The 23,519-nt window shown below is 41.6% G+C and overlaps 1 protein-coding gene across 7 annotated transcripts in view; it reads right to left on the bottom strand.

Moving 5' to 3' along the window:
* HECTD4 (HECT domain E3 ubiquitin protein ligase 4) overlaps positions 1-23,519 on the bottom strand; it is a 181,631-nt gene that overhangs the window by 73,484 nt on the left and 84,628 nt on the right. For 3 of the 7 annotated variants that reach the window (XM_046025933.1, XM_046025934.1, XM_046025937.1), the window contains exons 10-23: positions 19,865-19,978; positions 18,995-19,135; positions 14,985-15,217; positions 14,460-14,605; positions 13,007-13,077; positions 12,222-12,327; positions 11,508-11,628; positions 10,698-10,826; positions 8,445-8,569; positions 6,822-6,975; positions 6,213-6,313; positions 4,223-4,421; positions 1,736-1,882; positions 464-568 (exon numbers count right to left, since the gene is read on the bottom strand). In XM_046025933.1, the coding sequence (XP_045881889.1) occupies positions 464-568; positions 1,736-1,882; positions 4,223-4,421; positions 6,213-6,313; positions 6,822-6,975; positions 8,445-8,569; positions 10,698-10,826; positions 11,508-11,628; positions 12,222-12,327; positions 13,007-13,077; positions 14,460-14,605; positions 14,985-15,217; positions 18,995-19,135; positions 19,865-19,978 (1,892 nt within the window). The remainder of the gene's footprint in view (positions 1-463; positions 569-1,735; positions 1,883-4,222; positions 4,422-6,212; positions 6,314-6,821; positions 6,976-8,444; positions 8,570-10,697; positions 10,827-11,507; positions 11,629-12,221; positions 12,328-13,006; positions 13,078-14,459; positions 14,606-14,984; positions 15,218-18,994; positions 19,136-19,864; positions 19,979-23,519) is intronic. The other 4 variants (XM_046025936.1, XM_046025938.1, XM_046025935.1 and 1 more) reach the window with 3 other exon arrangements.

Genomic DNA, 23,519 nt, shown 5'->3' with positions numbered 1-23,519 from the left:
GAAGTAACTATTTGGCACCGCTAAAAGGAGTAGACTAAACCCATATACAGCATATAACACGGATAATTAAGCAGAGACAAACCTAGACTAGCAAGATGAGCCTTTGAGAATAGAATGAAAATCTGATCCCACTATTCTAAAAACCCAGAATCCCAGTGCTTGCTTCCACTAGGTGTTTGAGTCCTCTTTGCCCTATGGAAAGATGCTGGAGGCAGATCACCTCTCCAGGCTTTGAAGACGGAGCCCCTAGCAATGGATTCTGTCTGTGCTGCCTAATGGATTTTAGGTCACAGCTAGTTTTATTCGAGACTACTACTTATGATAGTCTAGGAATGCCAAATGGAAGAGATGGATGAAACTGCAGCTCATATTCTGCCCTGTTTCCAGGGCAAATATGATGTATGTAACCAAGGCACACAGGAGAAAGTACATTATGCCCACAGCAGTGGTTAGATTCAAGTACCTGAGCGCGAACTGTGCAAGCAAAGCCCCACATAGCTTTATCGGGAGTGTTGTGTTCACGGCCACTTCTCATTTCAAAGGAGAAGGTGACTGTATCTCCTTCCACCTTAAAATTTAAGGGGGGGAAAATACACTTTAAAAACAAGACACATGATTTTCAAGAGAGCAATGAATTTCAGAGATTTACTTTCAAAAGGACCACTGCAATATTTCACTCCTTTTCTCAATCGCTTGACTCAAATTCCATCCCCTCTCATCTGGACACCAAACTCTTGGGTGTCTCTCCTGACGAGGTAGGTTTGGGGATGAGGCATCTGTGAAATGGGCCATGACTGCCCAACAGCAGGATCGGAGTAAAGAGTAAATCTTGAGCATAAGTTAAATAAATCCCTCAGACTTCTACTCTCTCTGCCCTCCCCCTGTCCACTTCACCACCTCACTTGTGCTGGTAAGGTAGGCAAACAGCCCATATCTGCAGGAACACAGAGTGCTGGAAGACCTTGCTCTGTATTACAGAACCAACACCATGAGTAAGAAACAAAGTGTAGGAAATGAAAGAACGATTAAAAGTGTCATGCTGATGTGGGTTTGGATACATCCAGACTAGACGCCTGGACGTAACTTGCTGTCTGTGGCTGAATTAAAGAGGGTACGTAATGCATTTGAGATCACGGCTCCAAGAACGGACTCCGGAGCAGTTTTCAGGTTTTAGTGGGCATTTCAGTTCATAATCATATTCTAGGTAGATATGTTACTATTCCAGGGCCCAGATTACAAAGCATGACTGATATCTCATCAATTTGAGAATGGATCATTAGTACTGCTCCAAAGGCCCAAACTCATTTTGAAAACACTGATTCTACATTTTTATTTAATTTTTTTTACTTATTATTATTTTTTTTTGATTCTACATTTTTAAACTGCAGTGGCCCTGTGTTCTAGAATACCCATCACAGGAGAGGGCAGAGAAGAAGCAGGCTGGAAGAACTAGCGGGCCATTTAATGGACAGGGAAGGAAATGCTGTGAGCACTCAGTCCCTGGAGAATGGATCCTAGTTCTGGAGTGGACAGGGGTCTGAGGCCCTGAAAGTCAAAGAACGGTCATTCTGAATGAGGTAGTTGAGTTTCCAGGCCTGGCAAGATAGCCCCATATCAACAAAAGCACCCATGGACAATTCTTTTTTTTTTCTGGAATTGGAGTTAGTGCTCGGGTCCAGAGGGAATGGGAGTTCCTTTTTCTTTTCTAGGAAGTGGATCTGACTGGATACCATACCTTCACCAAGTCTTTGGGCCAGCCAGTTCCTAAGACACTACGGCTGCCATATCCCAGTGTGTTGCCTCCATACTCAGCAACCTTCCTACTGTTTGTGTTAGGCCCCGCATATATCACCAACTTCAAAACAGAAAATATACTGTTAGACTGTAAAAGAAAAACAAAAACAACATCTACAAATAAAAAGGCTGCAAAAAAATGTTTGTTTAAAAACACATTTATAACCAGGCACTGGTGTCATTATTATAGAACTAATATTCCCTGATTTTTAAGGTACAACTGATACTAGTTTGGGTACAACAAATACTGCCAAATATTGCCTGGGGCGCCTCATTTTAACATAATTCTATTCGGCTATTATACATATATGTTTTAAGTAGTTATTTTAATGCTAAGTCATGACATTTAACTCATTAATAACAGGTACAGTTTGTCCCTTTAAGCCCTCCCCCAAATTGATAAAGTGAGCAAATACAGATGAAAAGATGGCTATATCTAACACAAAAAAATAAAGGCAAAAATAAACAAAACACACACACATACACAAAAACCAGAAAGTCAATGAATGAGGATTTTGAAAAATGCAACAAATTGAAAACAAGCCATATATCTTTAGAATGTTGCTTAATGGTATAAAAAGAAAATGACACAAATTTAGGCCAGAAAGGGGGCTGCTGCTTCTTGGGTCAGCTTTCGCGTGTCAGTATTTTTCTTCAATAAAGGTTATTCATTTAAATCCAATTAACCAACTTTCTAATACGCAAGAGAAACATTTAGAGGTCATTTGGCATTCAAATACTTCCACTGGAAGAATGAGGCTCTGGGTTCTGTAAATTCCAAATCTGTCTTTGAACATGCACTCTGACAACCTCTGACCGCACAAGAGAGCTCCGTGTGGATCCAGAAGCTATGCTTCTAACCCTTGACATGTATCATGGTGTGCTCTCTTACCCTGTTGGATCTTTGCTGACCCCAACCAGGGACCACTGGAGAAGTAAATGTTACTTTTATCTGTGGAGTACGTCTCCTTGTACCTCCACACTGAACATTGATGCCCATTGCAGGTACCGGCTAGCATACATCAGAAGATGCAAATTACTGGTTTTTAAAGGAGAAACAAAATGACACTGACTGATACGCCTATCTTTCCATTTCTATTTTAAACAGTCATAGCACTTTAATGTAGGAAATGGGGGTAGCTGACAGGAGCTATTAAGTGCCATCAGGGGTAGGGTGATGGCAGGAGATTTATTCTCTGAAAGGCCTACCAAAGACCATTTTCTAAATTCCCTTGCCTCCAGCTAAAGTGATTTTTGGAGGCAAACCTTAAACCCCTCTGGATACCTGGGAGTCTTCACTGTACTAAAAGATGATGGGAAAGAGGATTCTATAATTTGCTCAGTGATACGTTTCACCATCTCAGAGTATATACCGTTAAGAAGTCCTTTATTTTTCACTTACTAATCTTCCTGGATGGGATTTCAGATCTCTGCCTTTACACAGTTCACAGAGATGACAGAGAGCTAACACCAATCTACACAAAAGTAGTCCTGTGGGGGCACCTGGGTGGCTCAGTGGTTTAAGCCTCTGCCTTTGGCTCAGGTCATGATCTCAGGGTCCTGGGATCGAGCCCCACATCGGGCTCTCTGCTCAGCAGGGAGCCTGCTTCCTCCCTCTCTCTCTGCCTGCCTCTCTGCCTGCTTGTGATCTCTGCCTGTCAAATAAATAAAAATAAAATATTAAAAAAAAAAATATATATATATATAAAAAAAAGTAGTCCTGTGTATGTACAAGCCTATCTGATAATCCTTCAGCTGTTCTCGTACAAGGTTATGTGTCACAAGATCATTCACCTTTCCTCCTATGTACAACATGGCAGTTTGCAATGCAACAATATAAACAGGAAAAAAACAAAAAAACAAACCCACAACCTACAACCCCTCAAATGTTTCCTTTCATTTAAAATTATTAGGTCACTAGGTTGGAAACTATTCTTTCTCAAAATCTACATGGGCCTAGAGGTGCTGACAACAACAAAAAAATAATTTAAATAAAAATAAAACAGATCCTAGTACATCTGAAACTTCTAAAAGGCCACCTTCTCCCAAAGAATACATGAAGCCCCAGAACTGGGCAGTAAGAACTTTTCTAGATAATGGACATCACCTGTCTACAGGAATTCCAAGCATAGAAGGAAGGGAATAGGTAAGCAGTAAGGAAAATTTTCTCCGATTCAGATCTAAACTTCTGAAAGGTTACAGAAGTACACTTTCAACGTGTCATGAAAATACAGTTCTTGGAGCAGAGGTGTTGGTTCTTTCATTCCCCACCCACTACCCTTCAAGGCATATCTTAAGAAAGTTCTCCAAAGAGACATCTGCAGACAGAAATAAGTCAAGAATGGTGACCAGGAGCAAAGAAAAATAAGAAGCATCTGAGAAATCAGCTTATTGGAGGTGGAGCCGGTACTAAGCCAGTCTTGCTTACTTTGTCATAGTCATACTGTGAAGAGCATCTGCTGTCAAATCTAAGGTACAGGCAGCGAGCTCCTGGGATGTGGACAGTTTCTTTAAATTTATAGTTGTCTCTGACAGGGTGAACTGTTTCCACAGTCTTTCCAGCAGCCCATGGAGCAGGAATCTTTAAACCAGTGAGAAAGCCTGGCTCTTCTTTCTCTTCCAGCATCCTAAAACCAGACAAAGAGAAAGGGATTTTAGCTTAGCAGCAAGGAGAGGGAAAAGGAGACATACACACAGTCAAACATAAAAGATTTATATGACACTTTACTTTTCCACATCCTTTCGGATTTTAAATGCTAGGTATCAGTGGCTATCAGAAACATTTAAAAAACTCCTACATTTAAGGCTCTTTTTCCTTTTTGTTGTTAGACAACGTATTTGTATTTTCCCCCTCTTTTCAAGAAGGAAAGCCCAATTCGTATCCAGAAAAGGACCTCACCAGTTCTCATTTCAAGTTACTCAGGGAAAAAAAAAAAAAGATGCTACAAGATTGGTCACTTTCCACATCCCACAGGATTAGTATCTTGCCCTCTCAAGGTCCCTTTTGTTGGTATCCCAATGTCAACTGTTGAAGACTCCATGAGTCTATGTGCCTGCTTTTTACTGTAATTTTTTTACTAGGAAAAGTGCCTTCGAAGTTCTCTTATCTATCCTAATTAAACTTTCAAGGACTTCACAGCCCAAGGCTGGGGCATACAAACTCCTATAGCCAACACTTAGCTGTTGTGGAATGAACTCTCTCTTTCAGCTCTCCCTAGCCAACATGGCGGCCACTTAGTCAACTGTGGCCATTTAAACTGCATCTGAATTAAATACCATTGAAACTTCAGTTCTAGATCACACCAGCCACACTGATGGTTGTATCAGTAACAGCATGTGGCTGTGGACAACAAAGTCACAAAGTTTCGTCACTGCACGAACCTCAGCTGCATAGCTCCCTGCTCTAGAGAAACAGAAAAATCATTCCTTTCTGATCAGTGTTTTGTTTTTTTTTAAGATTTTATTTATTTATTTGACAGACAGAGATCACAAGTAGGCAGACAGGCAGGTAGAGAGAGAGGAGGAAGCAGGCTCCCTGCTGAGCAGAGAGTCCGAAGCGGGGCTTGATCCCAGGTCCCTGGGATCATGACCAGAGCTGAAGGCAGAGGCTTTAACCCACTGAGCCACTCAGGCACCCCCTGATCAGTGTTTTAAAGACAGCTTTAAGATATGATCAACATGTAAGAAACTGCACATATGTATATACAAATAAAGTTTCCTCCTCCTTCCTGGTAATCTAGGCAATCACTTTTTGCTTTCTATCACTAGAAATTAGTTTGTATCTTCTGGAGTTTCACATATATGGAATCATACAATATGTACTTGGGGGGGGGGATCTGGTTTTTTCCACTCAGCGTAAGGACTCTGAGATCCACCCCTGTTGTATGTATCCACTGTCTACTCCCTTTTCTTACGGAGTAGGACTCCATCATACGAATATATTGCAATTTGTTTATCCATTCACCTGCTGATAGACACTTGGGTTGTTTCTTGTCTTGGGCTACTCTAACTAAGGCTGTTCTGAGCCTTCATACACAAGTCTTTGTAAGAACCTATGCTTTCTTCTCTCTTGTGTGAGTACCCAGAAGTGGAAGAGCTAGGTCGTGTGGTAGGTATATGTTAAACTTTGTAAGTAACTGTCAAACTATTTGCCAAAGTCGTAATATTTTACATCTCCATCTATGGTACATGAGACTCTGTCAATCTCTAATCTCTTGATCTGTGGGGAATTTACTCTAACCTGGTCCTAGAAGTCTACAAAGCAATTCTATAATTATCTGCAAAACGCTGACCCTAGAGTCTTTTTTTTTTTTCCAGTTACATAATCCTTGCTAAACATCAATGTTGTAAAAGGAGAACTAGGCTTTCACCAGAAGAGAACAAAGCAGGGGTTCCTGCAAGGAAGCAGCATCTTTCACCTCTCATCAGGGAACAGCCTGCCCTTCTGGTCTGAGGCACCACATGGGGAACAGCCCACCTCGGCAAAAACTGGACACTGGGTTTTAAGCAGCAAAGCCGTCTGAAACACAAAACCATCATCAGGTCTTAAAGTGCTTACTGTCAGGTATCTGGATGGTACTGAGCCATATTTAGAATTCTCACTTTTGTCATCTTTTTACAACCCTTGTCTGCCCTCCTTCACGAATAAATGCTTTGCTACTCAGACCACTTAACACCATTTCATTCCATGCTGGAATGGCACATATCCTTTCTATCAGTCCCCAGCAGCCGACAAAGACTCAGGAGATGGAGCAGGATGGGAAGATCTCAGCATCGTAGCTCAGCATTTTTACAGCGGCCCGGCAGTCCGTACTTGCTGTGAGACTACAGTAAGTAATTCAAACAGACGTGTTTTCCCTTAATATTTCAGTGTATTTCTAGGAGATATTTTTCCTCATTCCACTGTTATTCCCCTTGGCTTCCAACAGACACAGTTATGTCTACTCTGCCTTCAATAAATGCACGCGGCCGCAACGTCAAGTGGGCCGGCCGAAGAGCCGCTCGCTTTGGCACACAGAGGGTCATACCTGACTGGTATAGAGGACCAGCTGCACTAACTGAGGCATCAGGGCGTCGGCCATGGTCAGAGTCTGTAAATTTGGATGCATCAGCGAAGTCAGTAGCACTGGAAGAAGGTGACCAAGCATAGTAGCCTTAGTAACTTGTTCCAAGCCTTTTAACCTATAAAAAGTTCAAGAAAACACATAGCTTAAGCAATTCTTAATCACGTGGCAAAGCAACCATCATCTTTCTCCAACAAATTCTCTTAAACTGCATTTCCGTGAACTGCTTGAGCACTTACAGCTGTAGCAATTCTGTCCACAAATGTCCCACCTTCCACTGCTGAGGGAGAGGGAGACGACAGACATCTAGTAAGACGTTTCACCTTCAACCTGTGGTTTTGCTACAAAAGCTTGCACGGTGCATTTCACAGCACCTCTGAAGCACTTTATAATTGGCTTCTAAAATACAAATGGCTACTCCAGGTAGTTACCACGTGCAAGGTTCCCTTTGGCTGTGGTGCCGCAGGGGGCTATGCTACAGAGTCTCTGACAGGGAGAAAGAAACTGGCTACAACACAGATTTTTCATTTGTTTTTAAAATCACGTGACCCCCTCCCATTTTATTGAGACATAATTGAAATACAAGGCTGTATAAATTTAAGGTGTATAACATAATTATTTGACATATGTCTACACTGTAAAATGATTACCTAAAATCACATTCTTAATATCCCAATCCTCTGCTAGAAGAATTAAGGTATGTGACTCACCCAAAGAAAAATGAGGGTTATGTAAATTCTCCGATGCTACTTAGGATACTGGGATTGGAACAAGAAGCAGACCTCACATCTCTCAGGCTCTCAGACTGTCCCTCCCCCTCCAGGACAAATCTGCACCCTGTGCCAGCAGAGTGGACTCCACCGTGTGTTAACAAACCCCAGTGCAATGCCTATCTGGGATATACTGTCCCCAATTCCAACCTGGCCACCTCCTCTCTGGGAATGGGTAAGAAACAGGGACATGGGGACAGACAGGCCTACAGGAGGAAAAATTACACTGTAGGGTTGTTTCGGACCAGCATCTGATCCATCAATAAGCACGGATGTAACAGTAAACCATAGCTGAAATTGTAATGGGGAGGACTAAGAAAGAGCTTTATTACTGGGAAAGAAACGATTACCCCCTATGTAGGTCACTCCTGTATTTGCAGTAAAATTACAGTAAAATCTTAAGACATCACGTCAGCGTCATCTTTTGCATGGCAGTTAATTTCCCGTATTACAAAGTCATCTCTGCCTCTCTCAAGTCCTTATCATGGGGGAAGCCAGGGCACACGGTGCTGGGCCAGATAACTGAAGGAAAGGCCAGTTTGGGAGCGACGATGGTGCCAGACCCAAATGTCAGCGATGAGGCTGTGCACCACAACCTCGCTGCCCTCTTAGACCACGGCTGTTAGCCCAATCTCCCCTAAATGCACCATTACAGAGTTCCATTGCACCTGGCATTCAAACATTTGCCGTTTCAACCTCTTCTCACAAAAATCCCTCTATATTAAATGAACGTTTGATGTTCTAAATGACTTTGCTTTCATAAGCAAATTCTGCTCCTGAAGGGCAGCAGGTCACAGCTCACGAGCCAGTTCCTCACCTCTGCTCACGGTCAGCTAGGTCACTATTTATGAGGGCAGTTGTGACCTGCTGTAGCATTTCCAACACTTCATCACATCCAGTCAGGATTTGGGTGGCAAGAGCCAAAATACTGACCTTTAGCTCCTAGGTAGAAAATATCATAATATTATTTTTAAGCTCTGTGATGAGTGTACACTCACAATGACAACATGAAATGATGTATTTAATGATGCATTTCCAAATTAAATAATGAAGTGGCCAGAATAAGCCCAAAGCAGGAAATTCCGCTAGGATGGCAAGTAGCAATTTGATTTGGGAGGCTAAGGTCTGGAGTGCTGACAGAAATACGCAGTATTTCACGGGGAGCACACCGAGTCCCTGGGAGAAAAGGCATTTCTCCCATCCCCTCCAGCACAAGAGAGCTCCCGGTGACCAGCCCAGAAACTGTCCAGGTGGAAGATTGCCTTGGGTGGTATGAGGATAGCTAAAGAGAAAAACAGAACAGTAAAAGGCGCATGTATAGGCGGTGAATAAAATGAGACAAAACACAACATTCCGAAACAGTACAAGTGACCTTTTTACTTAATGTTTTAAACCATTACACTTGAAAGCAGGCAAGTTAAAAATTCAGTTAAAGCAGCAGGCAGTTACAGCTATCAAACATTTAAAAAAACTATTAGAGAGTTCGTGGGCGACCAAATACTAAATAATGTGTTAAGAAGTACTAGTTAAAAATCATAGAAATAGGGGCGCCTGGGTGGCTCAGTGGGTTAAAGCCTCTGCCTTCGGCTCGGGTCATGATCCCAGGGACCTGGGATCAAGCCCCGCGTCGGACTCTCTGCTCAGCAGGGATCCTGCTTCCTCCTCTCTCTCTACCTGCCTGTCTGCCTACTTGTGATCTCTGTCTGTCAAATAAATAAATAAAATCTTTTTTAAAAAAATCATAGAAATATTTAGTTTACAATTATTTTCTATTTTTAAAAAATGCAACCAACCTAACCCTTTAGGTAAAAAAAAAAACCCTTTAGGTAAAAAAAAAAAAATTACCTAATTTTTCCCAGAAATACTGGACAACTCAGCCTCTTCTGCCTTTACCACTAGTACTTCTCCCTATGGGCTAACGAAGAACTTAGGGAATTTAGCCTTTCAAAGGGAAAACACTGGGTTTCATTACTGGACTTTCCTGGGGCCTTTCTTGGAATGATTAAGATGTTTTTATCATTTAAGAGAAAAGGAATTCTGAATGGACAGGCTAAACCACAGTTTAGGTCACGCGGATCCTACGAGCCTCCGGGCGCTGACAGCGGCACAGCGTGGGCATTTCACGCACCTCCTCTCTGACCCTCATAGAGCCTTACGAGAGAGACCTACTGCCCCTCTTCGATGATTAGGAAACTGAGGCAAGAGAAGTTAATCAATAGTGTCAGCAGTTGAAATGATTAATTCATGCATTTTGCCTCTTTAAAAACTGACTCTATAATAAGATCAACTCATTAACGGGAACTAGCAAGTATATGGGTTTCACAGTACATGTACGTGAAGGAGTAAGAAAAGGGTAACTATAAACAGCTTTCAGCTTTTCGGCTTCCTTGGTTAATTTTTCAGTGTGTTTTGGTCAACACATTAAGATTTCTCTAAGTCTCTCACAAAGAAGAAATTCTGAAGAACAATGCAAATAACAGCCTCCAGCATCTGTCAAAATTATAACATCCACTGCTATAAAAAAATCTTTGGATTGCTATAAATTGCCATGTGGGAACAAATTATTGAGTTTACACAGAAGCTAACTTAGAAATAATTACAGAGAATAAAATAAACTGTAGGTTTAGAAATTATTCGATATAAAGGTTGCGAGAAAATTATCACCTTTTTGAAGTTATTTGAATCGAGAGAATATCAAACCAGCCACAGTGTCAAAATTATTTCAAATGTTATGCACCCAGATTTATTTTATCCACGTACCCATAAATTTCAGATGTGCAGATCACTTGTAAGTGCCATATTCTGTAGTTCTTTTAAAAAGATGAAAATAAACAAGGCACAAAAAGATTGACAGGAGCACACAGATGACACACTATGAGAGTGTCACAAATATGGTAACCACTGTGCAATGACATAAAAACCTATGAAATGAGGGACCTACTATTACCTCTCACAAAAATATAAGCCACATGGTGAAATCTGACATCGTAATACACAGAGATTTAGCCAGTTAAGCTGTGCTTTTACACACAGGGTAGAAAGCATCGTTAGAAGAAAGCTTGGTGTTTACCTGTACCTTCAATGTCTCTCCCTGCAAGGAGTTGTCACTGTCATCATTCTCATCAGGTTTAATCAAAATAGTGTTACTGAGAAGGTGGTTCTGAACTGCCATCAGATAGCGCAGGCAGGAGGATGCAGCCTTTAATACAAACAAGGGCATTTAGATGATCTACACCTTACTGAAAGGGGTCATGTAATCCTCATGTGTTTATAAGATTTGGACAAGGGAAGCAAAAGAGAAAGTACAGAAAACAGACCAGGTTAGTTTCTCAGGTGGCTTATTTCCACATGGCTTTTGATATGTAACTTGACAAATTTACTGTAACTTTGTGCCTTCTGCTACAGAATTCACACTCGTCACACAGATACTTACTTGAATTCTTCCCTCTTAATATTTCCTCCCACCCTCTTCCCCTCTCACATGTCTCCACTAGAAAAGAGTCAGTCTACCCAAACCCTTAAGAGAATTTCTTGGTTCCTTCCCATCTGTACAACAGTGATGCTTTAGAAAACAATGCTATAGTAAAAATTAACAGGAGGGGAAATCCTATTTTAAACAAAACCAAAACATCCAAACTCAAACAATTCACCGCACCAAGACATTTAAGCAGGAGTAATAAAGTCTCTAGAGAAAGTATTCCAAGTGGATTCGTACAGCTCTATATTTCCAGAAGAAACAGTCACCCACTGACTTTCATCAACTAAGGTTGCCTTGGAGAGCGTGTGCTACGGCAGTGTGTACATACACTCCTCAATACAGTAACATGAAAACGGGGACACATGATACAATTCTGCCTTCATGAAACACAGTGTTACTTACAGGCACGGTTGAAAGGAGTTTTTGAAAATCCTCTTTAGAGACGGTTTGGCACTTGGTGATTAAGATACAGGATTCCCGAACAACGATCTTCAGGATGTAGTGTAAAAGTTCATCATTTAGTCTTTAAAATGCAGGAAAATGCAACAATAAGATATTGATGGTTTAATAATAAAAGGATAAATTGTATACAGTTGGTATGAGGTGACAAAAAGAAGACACAAAATTAACTGGTTCTGTAGGTAAATCATCCCACTCAGTAATGATGCTAACAGCTAGGTGTGTCATCTAGATCAAACTTACAGAAACAAAATGGTACCCAAGCACCCAGTCCAAGTATTTTGTAAACAGCAAAGAAAACCAAACACTTCCCTCCCCTTCCTAGCTCTCAACATACCCTTACCCTCTCTCATAGAGCAGGGTTTTGGATGGCACCCTCCACCAAGATTTTTAAATAAGCTCCATCTCTTATTTCCACTGAGAACCTTTCTGCAGGCCTAAGTTATTCTGGTGATACAACTGAAAAATGCTATCATCGCTTCTTAGGGCAAGTGTGGGATTTATTAGCTTTCAATTGATCTGTGATTTTGACTTAACATGCTAATTATCATATCAGATATTACAGGGGACTAACATTGATCAAACACATTTAAATGCAAATTAATTACTGGGAAAAACACAGAGAAGGCGAGCAGTCAACAGCATAACTGGTGTCACCTGTAATGCTCATCCTCCTCGCTGCCAAATCGGTTGTTTTGAAGCTGTTCGGCTAAATTGGTTAGAATCACATCCCGCAGCTGGGAGAGGCCGCTGTTTCTCTCTCCTGACACAGAATAAAACTCCGTAAATGACCCTGGTGATTACACTAAGAAAACTGATGCTATTAAAACAAGTTTTGAAAGGAGCAGACCAGTGACCATGTAGGGGCTCCAGGCACATGTACTCACATGAACGGCAGCAGCAAGAACATCACAACCAATCAGGCTTTTTAAAACCAGTACATTCTGATCAAAGTGTACATCAGAAAGTGTGATTTCTAATTCTTTAAGTTAATGTTGCTTAAAAATGCAGAGTGTCTCTGACAGGGTGAACTTTGTTGTATTTATTTAAATACATTTGTATTTAAATAATTATATTATTATAAATATACTATTATATTTATTAAATATCTGCATTTGTTGCATTTATTTAAAAGTTGGGTTTTGGAGGGAACAAGCTGACTTAGAGATCCCAAGAAGTCATTATCTTTAACACGCATTAAATATCTACTATCAGGCACTTTCTGCGAAGCAGTGCGGACAGAAAAAGGTTTCTTGAAGATACAGAGAACACAGTTTCTGCTCGAAGTCTGGTTGGAAGTGTTGGCACATGTGCAGATACATTTTAAAAAGAATACTAAAAGGTATGAAGAGAAGAAATATCTATTATCTTAGTATCCAGCGGTTTCCTTACGGACAAAAAAAGGGATGGTTGTTCAAGGAGAATTCAAGGATAATTCTCACCTTCCGTTAAGACCAGCTTCAGTAAGTTATTGATTTCGGTTTCACCGGGGTACAAGATATTTAAGCCAGAGCTGAAAGGACAGAAAAGTGAAAAAAAAAAAAAAAAAAAAAAAACTTTTCAACAAATGTCCTAGAAAATCCAAACTCTAAATATTTTAATTTGTATTTATTTTAAAGATGGCTGTGTGATTACATAAAACTCTGAGAGGTTTCATCACTAATAAAGCGTCTCAACCGAAATACGCTGTCGCGACAGAGCCCATTCACCTCCCTGAGAAACAGGCTCTCTCTCCTTGTATCTACAAGTTACCAAAATAAGACCTTGTCTGAGGCTGGATATGGAACTAGTTAAAGAGAACTGAGCTATAAAAAGTCAATGTAGTTGAGCCAGGTATAGATCCAGATTGTGACCAAAAGCACATGTGAGAAGTGGTATTTCTAAATCACAGCTTTTCCAAAAAAGTCAAGATGGAAAGTAATGCAAGTAGTGTTAGAACTGTTTTTTTTTTTTAAATGAGGTTTGACATACAATAAAGTGCATATTTTTCAAGTGTAAGTATGACAAGTTTTGACATATGCAGAGACTCATGAAACCACCACAATCAAGGGAGTGAACATACCTATTACCCCCAGAAGTTTCCTCATGACACCAGATTTAAATTACTGCCTTAATACTTAATACAGAAAGAGACCCAAAGCATAATCAATTATGGAAGAGGAAAAAAAGTCCCCTCCCACTCTGCCCATTTCTATCACACAGTTCTTCCAGACCAAACATTCAGTTCTCTCTTCATACTTGGTCACTATATTATACTTGGTCACATTAAGGCTATATTCCTGGATAAGGCTATATTCCTGGATAAGAGTTTACAGCACACTCACAAAAAAGTTAATTAATTTTTTAAAAAGATTAAATGATAATAAACAGAAAATGGCCCACAAATTCTGCCATCTTCTCTAACAAGATTTTAAATAGAATTTAAAAGGCTAACATTGCTGAGCACTTTGCATCAGGCTTTACCTTATTAAAATCTTAGAAATCCTTAAATTTGGTGTTATTTTTATGCCCACTTTACAGCTGAGGAAATGGAAGCCTTGAGCCAAGCTAGTACGTGGCAGAAGAAAGACTAGAACCCAGGTCTCTTGGCTGCCCGAATCTGCTTTTTTGCCACCTTGCCACATACCCTCCCCAAATAACAGGAACATCCACTTGCAAACCATCCAGATATCCTCTCAATGGCTTTGCTTTTTTCTTTCCTTCCAAAATTCTAAAGGCAAGATGAGGAATGTAGTTACACACATGGCTTGGGGCCTCTCCTCTCCAGTTAAATTATTCCCTACGCACTGTGGGACAGGGTAAGAGACTTCTATGCATCCGAATTGCAGGAAGATTACAATGCAGCACAGGAGAAGCAGTCTGCAAAAACCAGGAAGAAAATCATTTGCCGATTACCTGATGGCAAGACACACTTCCTTCTGAATTTCAGGGCAAATTTGGTCTTTTGGTGCCATCAGCAACTGCCAAAGCAGCAGTCCAGACCGTCGAATGATGTCGCGATTCCTTTCGGTTTGTGGGCTGAAGAAAAATTTAAATACCACCTACAGAAACATAAGGGGTAGATCTAAAAATGCTAATTCTACTAGGGATAAAATTATCCCAATGAAAAAAGCACATAGTAGATATTCTTATGAACAGATATCCAGGTGGATTTTTAATCACAATCTCCTCTATTGTGTAATGTTATAATTAGAGTAAATATTTTCTATATATTAATTGCAATGAGCTACCTACACCAGTCCTGCATTAACTGTAACGCAATGCGTTGATTACATTTCTAATTACAGGATCAGAATGTGATTAACATATAAGATAGGAATATTATTAAACTTTGCTTCTGGTGGAAATTAGCTGGCTGAAAACCAAATTTTAGGTTTCTTTTTCTCTATTATCTTACTTCTATCCAAACAGTGCATTTACCTGAAAGACAACAAGAATACAGCGTATGATACAGGTATCTCCGTTAACCATGGCCTTCTCCATAATGTCACAAATACTGCTCAGATGGTGTGCTTCAATTGGATGCTGCTTGCCCAAGACACTTGTGATTGGAAGATTGGGGTTGGTGGCAAGAAGATTGAGTTGGTGTATGCACATCGCACCAACGTGGTGCAGTAATTGGTTTATAACCTCGTTCGTGGTTATAGCCTCTTCTAAAAAATGAAAAAAGAAACTCAGTGAAGAAAGATATGACCATGGGTGGCCCCCCAAGGGAACAGAACTCTGGTTTACAAAAGGTACATGCACACTAGGACAGAGTACTTGGCTCCCATCTCTTCCACCACTTCTGGAGAATCCTTTTCCCTGCCACAGGGTGCTGGGGTGAAAATGAACACATTAGGGAATTCCCCCTGCCCTTTTTTTTAAGATCTTTTTTACTTATTTGACAGAGAGAGATCACAAGGAGGCAGAGAGGCAGGCAGAGAGAGAAGGGGAAGCAGGCTCCCCACTGAGTCGAGAGACTGATGCAGGGCTTGATCCCAGGACCCTGAGACCATGACCTGAGCTGAAGGCAGAGGCTTAACCCACTGGGCCACCCAGGCACTCCTGGAATTCCCATTTTTAAAGAGCATAAGTAACTAACCGCTGTGAGAGTCCTTTCTATAGGCTGGACGATGGGCTACATGGTTTACATGCATTACAACTCTGTTATAAACTTAGACTACTTTAGCCCTGTTTCGTAGTGGAGTAAATTAATGTCAGAGAGGTTAAATAACTCACCTTCGGTCGCACAGTTACTAAGTGTAGAGCTGAGATTTGCATTTAGGCTGTCTCTGCTCAGAGCCCATACTGGAACCAGTCTAGTCAAATCCATCTTCTACGGCTTTTCTAATGATAGAACACCACCCCCACTGCATCCCCACCCCCAGGTCCACAAATATCTCCTCCCACAGTACCTCACCATTTTTAATCTCATTTAGTCACCGCAACCTAGAGAGCCATCAGTTCAACCTTGAGGGTTCATGAGCATCCTCTTACATAATAATAAACGCCCCATGGATGGTCATGGGCATTTGGGGAACGGAGGTGAAAATAATTTAAATAGGCAAAATACAAAACAAGAACAACAACAACCACCACCAAACAACAAAAACTCGAAACCTGCTTTTCCCCTTAAACCAGCTGAAATGAATGACCTCAAAGGAACAGGAAAGCATGTGATCTAGGAGAGGTGCGCCACCCAGGCGCCCCTAAGATCTTATTTTTAAGTAATCTCTGCACCTAAGGTGGGGCTCAAACTCACAACCCCAATGCCAAGAGTTGCATGCTCCACCGACTGAGTCAGCCAGGCACCCCAAACCAAGTGATCAATTTTAATAATAAATCATGTTGGTATCATGTACCCTGTGATAGGATGTAATGAGAAAAGCACTTCGCTTCTGCGGTATTCCTCCCTAAAATCTAAAGCCTCAGTTCAAAATGAAAAAACATCAGGGGCACCTGGCTGGCTTAGTTGGTTAAGCGTCTGTCTGCCTTTGGCTCGGGTCATGATCCTGGGGTCCTGGGATTGAGCTCCGAATTGGGCTCCCTCCTCAGTGGAGGGTCTGTTTCTCCCTCTGCTCCTCCCCCTCCCTCATGCTCTTTCCCTCTCAAAACCTTTAAAAAAAAGAAAAGAAGAAGAAGAAGAAGGAGAGAGAGAGAGAAAACATCAGATGAACCCAAACAGAAGGCCATTCTACAAAATGTGACCAGTACTCCCCAAGATTGGAGTTTTTTTTCTCACTCTTCAAACAGGATGACTCTATCCGTCTACGTCCATGTCGCAGATCTTTTTCTCCCACTGTCTCAAATCTGCTGCTGAGCTGCTCTTTGCAATCACTGAACTTTTCAAATCCAGAATTTCCAACTGGATCTTTTTTCAAAAATTTATGTTGATTTTTTTTTTTTTTTTTTTAGTCATAGTCATCATACTTGTATCTTTTCAAAAGGGTTTCCTTTAGATGTTTCAATACATATATAAAGGCTGCTTTAGTTTCCATCTGCTAAATCCAACATTGGAGTTTCACCTACAGTGTGTAGCTACTGACTTCTGTTTGATTTGGGTTTTTTTCAATTCTTGTTTCTACTTTGTTACTTTCTTTCATCTGTGTACTTTTTTTTTTAAGCCTGCCTTCCTAGGAATCATCTAGCCTGAGTCAAAAGCTGTGCTCAAATACCTTGAGCCAGTAAGTCTGTCCCTCTGGCTGGGTCTATGTGTTTTGGGGTGGCACACCAAGGATCACACGGCTTTGAGCTCTGCCCTGGATTTTACTTTGTCAGACCCTCTCACATCTCCACACGTACGTGCAGGCTCATGGTCAGCCAGGCCTGTGTGCCCCACCTAGGCTGGACCCTCTCCCGCTTCTTCCACAAAGATGGACAGGAAGCTAACCAAAGCCCTCTGTAGCTTCCTCACTACCCAGAGCCCGTGAGTAACTCTCTGGTAGTCTGCCAGTCCTCTGCTCACCCTAATCCCAACCATAGCCGAAGGCGAGCTAAGCCACCAGTCTTCTCTCTTGGTTTACCACTGAGACTGGTACTGTTCCTGACATTGTTGCTGGGCAGGAGTTTTTTCCATGTATTGCTCCGGATCAGGTCAGCCCCCTCTGGAAGCAAAGCCGATGGTTTACACGATCTGCCCCAGGCTGGTGGGATTATCTCACTGACCATGCTTAAGGTGGGAGACAGGGGCATCCCCAGCTGAGAGTACCACAGACTTCCACTGTTTTTACCCAAAGTTCAGTGGTTTTTAAGAATATTCACTTCTCGGGGCGCCTGGGTGGCTCAGTGGGTTAAGCCTCTGACTTCAGTTTAGGTCATGATCTCAGGGTCCTGGGATCGAGCCCTGCATGGGGCTCTCTGCGCAGCAGGGAGCCTGCTTCCCTTCCTCTCTCTCTCTCTCTCTCTGCCTGCCTCTCTGCCTACTTGTGATCTCTGTCTGTCAAATACATAAATAAAATCTTTAAAAAAAAAAAAAAAGAATATTCACTTCTCATTTTGGTGCATGCCCTTGGTTAGTTTCCAGAGGCTAGAAATCATTGTTTTTGGTAATCATGTCCATTTTATCATTGCTTTATGAGGAGAGGATTTGCTCGTCTGCACCACTATAGCTGACCTTGAAGCCAGGAGATTTTATAGTAGTAACTTAATATTAAGAAATACATACATCCTTTTTTGGTGATTCTAATTATAAATCTGTATATAAACAGGTTATCAATGCAAAACATTAAAATGGCAAACAATCCCATGGCAAGTACAAATAAAGAATCAACTTTTGCACCAAAGTTCTGGCAATTTTATTTATTTATTTTTTTTTAAAGATTTTATTCATTTATTTGAAAGACAGAAATTACAAGTAGGCAGAGAGAGAGAGGAGGAAGCAGGCTCCCCGCTGAGCAGAGAGCCCGATGCGGGGCTCGATCCCAGGACCCTGGGATCATGACCTGAGCCGAAGGCAGAGGCTTTAACCCACTGAGCCACCCAGGCGCCCCAGTTCTGGCAATTTTAGAGTGACTTAACAGTTTTCTCTAAAAAAGTCCCAAATCCTCTATTTATTTACATATTTATTTATTTAATCATAAAACAATCCAGCAGGGTGCCTGGGTGGCTCAGTTGGTTAAGCGTCTGCCTTCGACTCAGGTCATGATCCCAGCCAGGGTCCTGGGATTGAGCTCCACATTGGGCTCCCTGCTCAGTGGGGAGTCTGCTTCTCCCTCTGCCCCTCCCCATGTTCATGCTTTCTCCCTCAAATAAATAAATCTTAAAAAAAAAAAAAAAATCAGGCAACAAAGATGCAGGTTTCATGTTCAAAGAGGGAAAGCTGTTGACACATGTCGCCTGGGCTATGTTAGGACTTCCTAACACTACTGTGCTCTCTCCTATTTCTGTGCTCTCTCCTATTTCATGAGGGGAAAATCTGTTCCTCTAAGAAGACTACGAGGGCACCTTACCTTTGGGCTCAGTGATGATGTGGCTGACTCCAAGTCTCTGACAGACGTAATGGAAGGCCTGGTTCCCTGGATTGCACCACTGATCGATATAATCGTTCGAGCACGTCCACAGCATGTTGTTCACTGTATCGTAACAGGCGCCTGCAGAAAGAGCACACTTCATTCAACCGCCACGCCATCCTCAGCCCGTATACATATTTCTCCAAAGCACTGCTAAAGAACGGAAGGGCGACTCTCTCCGCTGCTGACAGTCCACATCCTGAGTCCCGCATATTTATCTGGCAAAGCATTAGATTGGGGCTCAGCAAGAAGGCAGGACTCCATCTCTACTTTGCTTAACTCCTTCGTAAGAATGGAACAGGTCTCATGGAATACACAGTTCTTAGTAACTGACTTGCGATCCTTTTAATTCCCTCAAGAATTTAAGTTTAAGAATTTGGTTTAAACCAAAACCCAGGTATTAACAGGACTAATGAACATTAACACATAGTAAAAGCCTTAGTAACTGAGCCCAAGATTTAAATATGAGCTTCCCAGGAGCCAAGGCAAAGAGAAAATCTAGTATATTACATAATGTTCATTTCCTAACAGTAAGAAGCACACCAGTGCCTCATGGGAAATAAACCTCTTCACAGCATGAACCGTGAGAAGAATTTGTTACGGGCAATACAACCTGAAAGACAATATCTTTGATAGCAATTTATGCAGAGAAATGTCACCTACGGCCATTTCTTATGTTGATCCTTAAACAGCAGCATCAAAAAATCCTTTCTTACAAGGAAAAGGAATTGGCAAGATTTTTTGAGAGAAACTGCTTAAATTGAATTAAATTTAAATTGAATTTTCTAAGGAAAAGTGGGCATTTCTTACCCAATCCTGGTACAAGAGCACCACGCCCCAGTGAGCTTCCAGCAGCATCTATGAGATCGGCACGACTTGTGAACTGACCATCCGAAATATTATACACCAAGCTAGAAGCAAGGACTTTGGAAACAAATATTAAGCTGTTTAATAAGCCTTACAATGACAGTCTACTTTTCAAAGTTTAAACTTTAGGCTCTTAAGACTTTTATAAAAAATCACACCTTTTTTGTCATCTATTGGTGCTAACAATGAGGAGACAGAATACAAACGTAAGACCACAAAAAAGGGGGCAACTGGGTAGCTCAGTCGGTTAAGTACCTGACTTGGGTTGTGGGATCAAGCCCCGTGTCGGGCCCCACCTCTCAGCAGAGAGCTGCTTCTCTCTCTCTCTCTCCCCCTCTGCCCTTTCCCCCCTGCCCGCTTGTGTGCTCTCTCAAATAAATAAATCTTAAACACACACACGCACACACACAATCCATCACAAATGTCCTACTAAATAGTGAGCCTTATTTTTCAAAATGTTTTAAAAATGGCAACTTTTTGTTGGGCACCTGAGTGCCTCAGTCAGTTAAGCGCCCAACTCTTGATTTGGGCTCAGGTCATCTCAGGGATGTGAGACTGAACCCTACACCGGGCTCTGCGCTTGACGAGCAATTTGCTTGAAATTCTCTCTCCCTCTGCCCCTCCCCCTTTGCTCACTTGCTCTCTCAAATAAAATCTTTTAAAAAATAAAATGGCACCTTTTGGGGTGCCTGGGTGGCTCAGTGGGTTAAGCCGCTGCCTTTGGCTCAGGTCATGATCCCAGAGTCCTGGGATCAAGTCCTGCATCAGACTCTGCTCAGCGGGGAGCCTGCTTCTCCCCCTCTCCCTCTCTCTCTGCCTGCCTCTCTGCCTACTTGTGATCTCTGGCTCTCAAATAAATAAATAAAATCTTTAATAAATAAAAAATAAAATGGCACCTTTTGCATATATTTGCAATATAGATTACCAAGAGTCATTGCAAGAGAAATCATGACCACTAACATCACTAGGTAATACGATTTATAAGAAATACTTTATATATAGTTGCTGCCCAATGGAGGTTAGTGGACAAACATAGCTAGGCTGCTGTCCTTCTAAGCACTAACTCTAAAACTTGAAGACACTTTGGCCTTTTCCCTTAACATAGGATAGGGCAGTGATGTCAAGCATGGGCTCTAGGCTTCTGGGTTTGAATTCCAGGTCTATCTCTTCTGTGTGACCCAGAAAATGTACTGGAACCTCTATTTCCTCATGTACACAGTGAAGATAATAGAAGTACCCACCCTACATAGTTTAGTGAAGATTAAATGAATTAAATGAAGATTAAATGAATTAAAACATTTCTATAGGACCTGCACCAGCACAAACGTACTCTTATTATTTCTTCCCCACTTTTAACATAAAATTCTAGCACTATCTCTCAAGTTCCCTTTTCTTAGTCCCATCCCCCTTGTAATTCAGATCCTCATCATGCCTGATCCAAGCTATCATCTAAAATGTTCTTTCGGGGGGCACCTGGGTAGCTCAGTTGTTAAGCGTCTGCCTTTAGCTTAGGTTGTGACCCCAAGGTCCTGGGATTGAGCCGCACATCAGGCTTCCTGCTCTCGGCGGGGAGCCTGTTTCTCCCTCTCCCACACCCCCTGCTTGTGTTCCCTCTCTCGCTGTGTTCCTGTCAAAGAAATAAATAAAATCTTAAAAAATAAAATAAAATAAAATAAAGAAAAGAAAAAGAAACTGTACTTTCAGGACACCTGGGTGGCTCAGTTGGTTAAGCAACTGCCTTCGTCTCAGGTCATGATCCCAGGGTCCTGGGATCAAGTCCCACGTCACGTTCCTTGCTCAATTGGAAGTGTGCTTCTCCCTCTGCCTGCTGCTAACCCTGCTTGTGCTCTTTCTGACAAATAAAACAAAATCTTTTCCTCACCAGGCACCTCCAGGGTGCCTGGGTGGCTCAGTGGGTTAAAGCCTCTGCCTTCGGCTCAGGTCACGATCCCAGCATCCTAGGATCGAGCCCCAAATGGGGCTCTCTGCTCCACGGGGAGCCTGCTTCCTCCTCTCTCTCTGTCTGCCTCTCTGCCTACTTGCGATCTCTCCCTCTGTCAAATAAATAAATAAAATGTTAAAAATAATAATAATAAAATCTTTTAAAAAAACAAAAATTGTCCTTCTTTCTACTTCCCACTGTGCCAACCTGCACACCAACAAACTATCTTCCCAAATCTCGTTTTCATTGTGTTTGCCATGCATACGTCTTTCCCCAATTTGGCCACTTAAATGCCTAATACCTGCTTTCATGACTTAAACTCAAGACCCCAGGCTGTGTCTCCTTCCTACCCCCCCTCCACAATAACCCTTTCTTTCAGATTCTGCAGCACTTTATCTGCTCCCCACCCTTCAGGCAGTGATACAGGATTGTATATTACCCTCCACTTGTTTCACACACACTGACAGCATTTCTCTCAACCAGACCAAGCACCACGACTTCCACTTACTGAGTAGCCTCCACAGCAACCAATGTGAACAGGACACAGAAGAAATTTAAGCATTTATTGATTTGTTGGCCTAAAACAGAATCACTATGTAAGCTATAGCCTCATGAAAAAATGGCAGTGTGAAGGCCTGCTTTAATCGAATGGGGCCAATTTCAATGGAGTGACAAATTGAGGCTAAAAAGAGCTTAATAAGACTAATGGTCAATAAACAGACATATAACCCAATTTAAAAATGGACAAAGGATTTGAACAGATATTTCCCCAAAAGAGACATACAAATGGCCAATAAACACAAGAAGAGATGTTCAACATCATTTGTCATTAGGGAAATGCAAATCAAAACCACAATGAAATAGTACTTCATACCCAGTAGGATGGCTATAACTTTAAAAAGCAGAAAATAAATGTCACTGAGGATGTGGAGAAATTGGAACCCTTTCATGTTGCTGATAAGAATGTAAAATGGAGCAGCCACTTTGGAAAACAATTTGGCAGTCCCTCCAAAGGGTAAACATAGAGCTACTGTATGACCAGAATTTTATTTCTACATTTATCCATAAGAGAAGTGAACACGAGCCTCCACAAAGACTTGTCCATGAAAGTTCACAGCAGTATTACTCAAAATAGCCAGAAAGCAGAAACAATCCAAATGTCAACAAAATGGGGTATATCCATGCAATGGAACATAATTCAGCCATAAAAAGGAATGAAGTAATGATTCCTGCTACCAAATGGATGAACCTTAAAAACATAAAAAACGCCAGTCACAAAAGCACATATATTCCCGTAAACAGGAGAAGTCCAGGGATAAACCCATTCAGACAGAAGCAGATGGGTGGATGCCAGGGGTTGGGGTGAGGGGGGTAAGAAGGGGAGTGACTGCTAATGGGTATGGGTGGGAGGTTTCTTTTTGAAGTGATGGAAAATGTTCTAGAAGTAGATAGTGGTGATGGTCGCACAACTCTGAATATACTAAAACCACTGAATTGTACACTTGGAAGGTATGGATTTTTATGGTAAGTTGTATCTCAGTGAAGCTAGTATTAAAAAAAGAGACTAATAGTAAATTTATATCATTTATTCAAGGGCTAAAGAGACATCCTGGTCACATGAGCTGTTAGAGAAAACAAGCTGTTGAGAAAAAGTCC

Source organism: Meles meles, chromosome 12 (assembly GCF_922984935.1).
Source record: "Meles meles chromosome 12, mMelMel3.1 paternal haplotype, whole genome shotgun sequence".
Lineage (NCBI taxonomy): Eukaryota > Metazoa > Chordata > Mammalia > Carnivora > Mustelidae > Meles > Meles meles.
The sequence above is the reverse complement of the archived record's forward strand: the minus strand, read 5'-3'. Positions and strand labels throughout refer to the sequence as shown.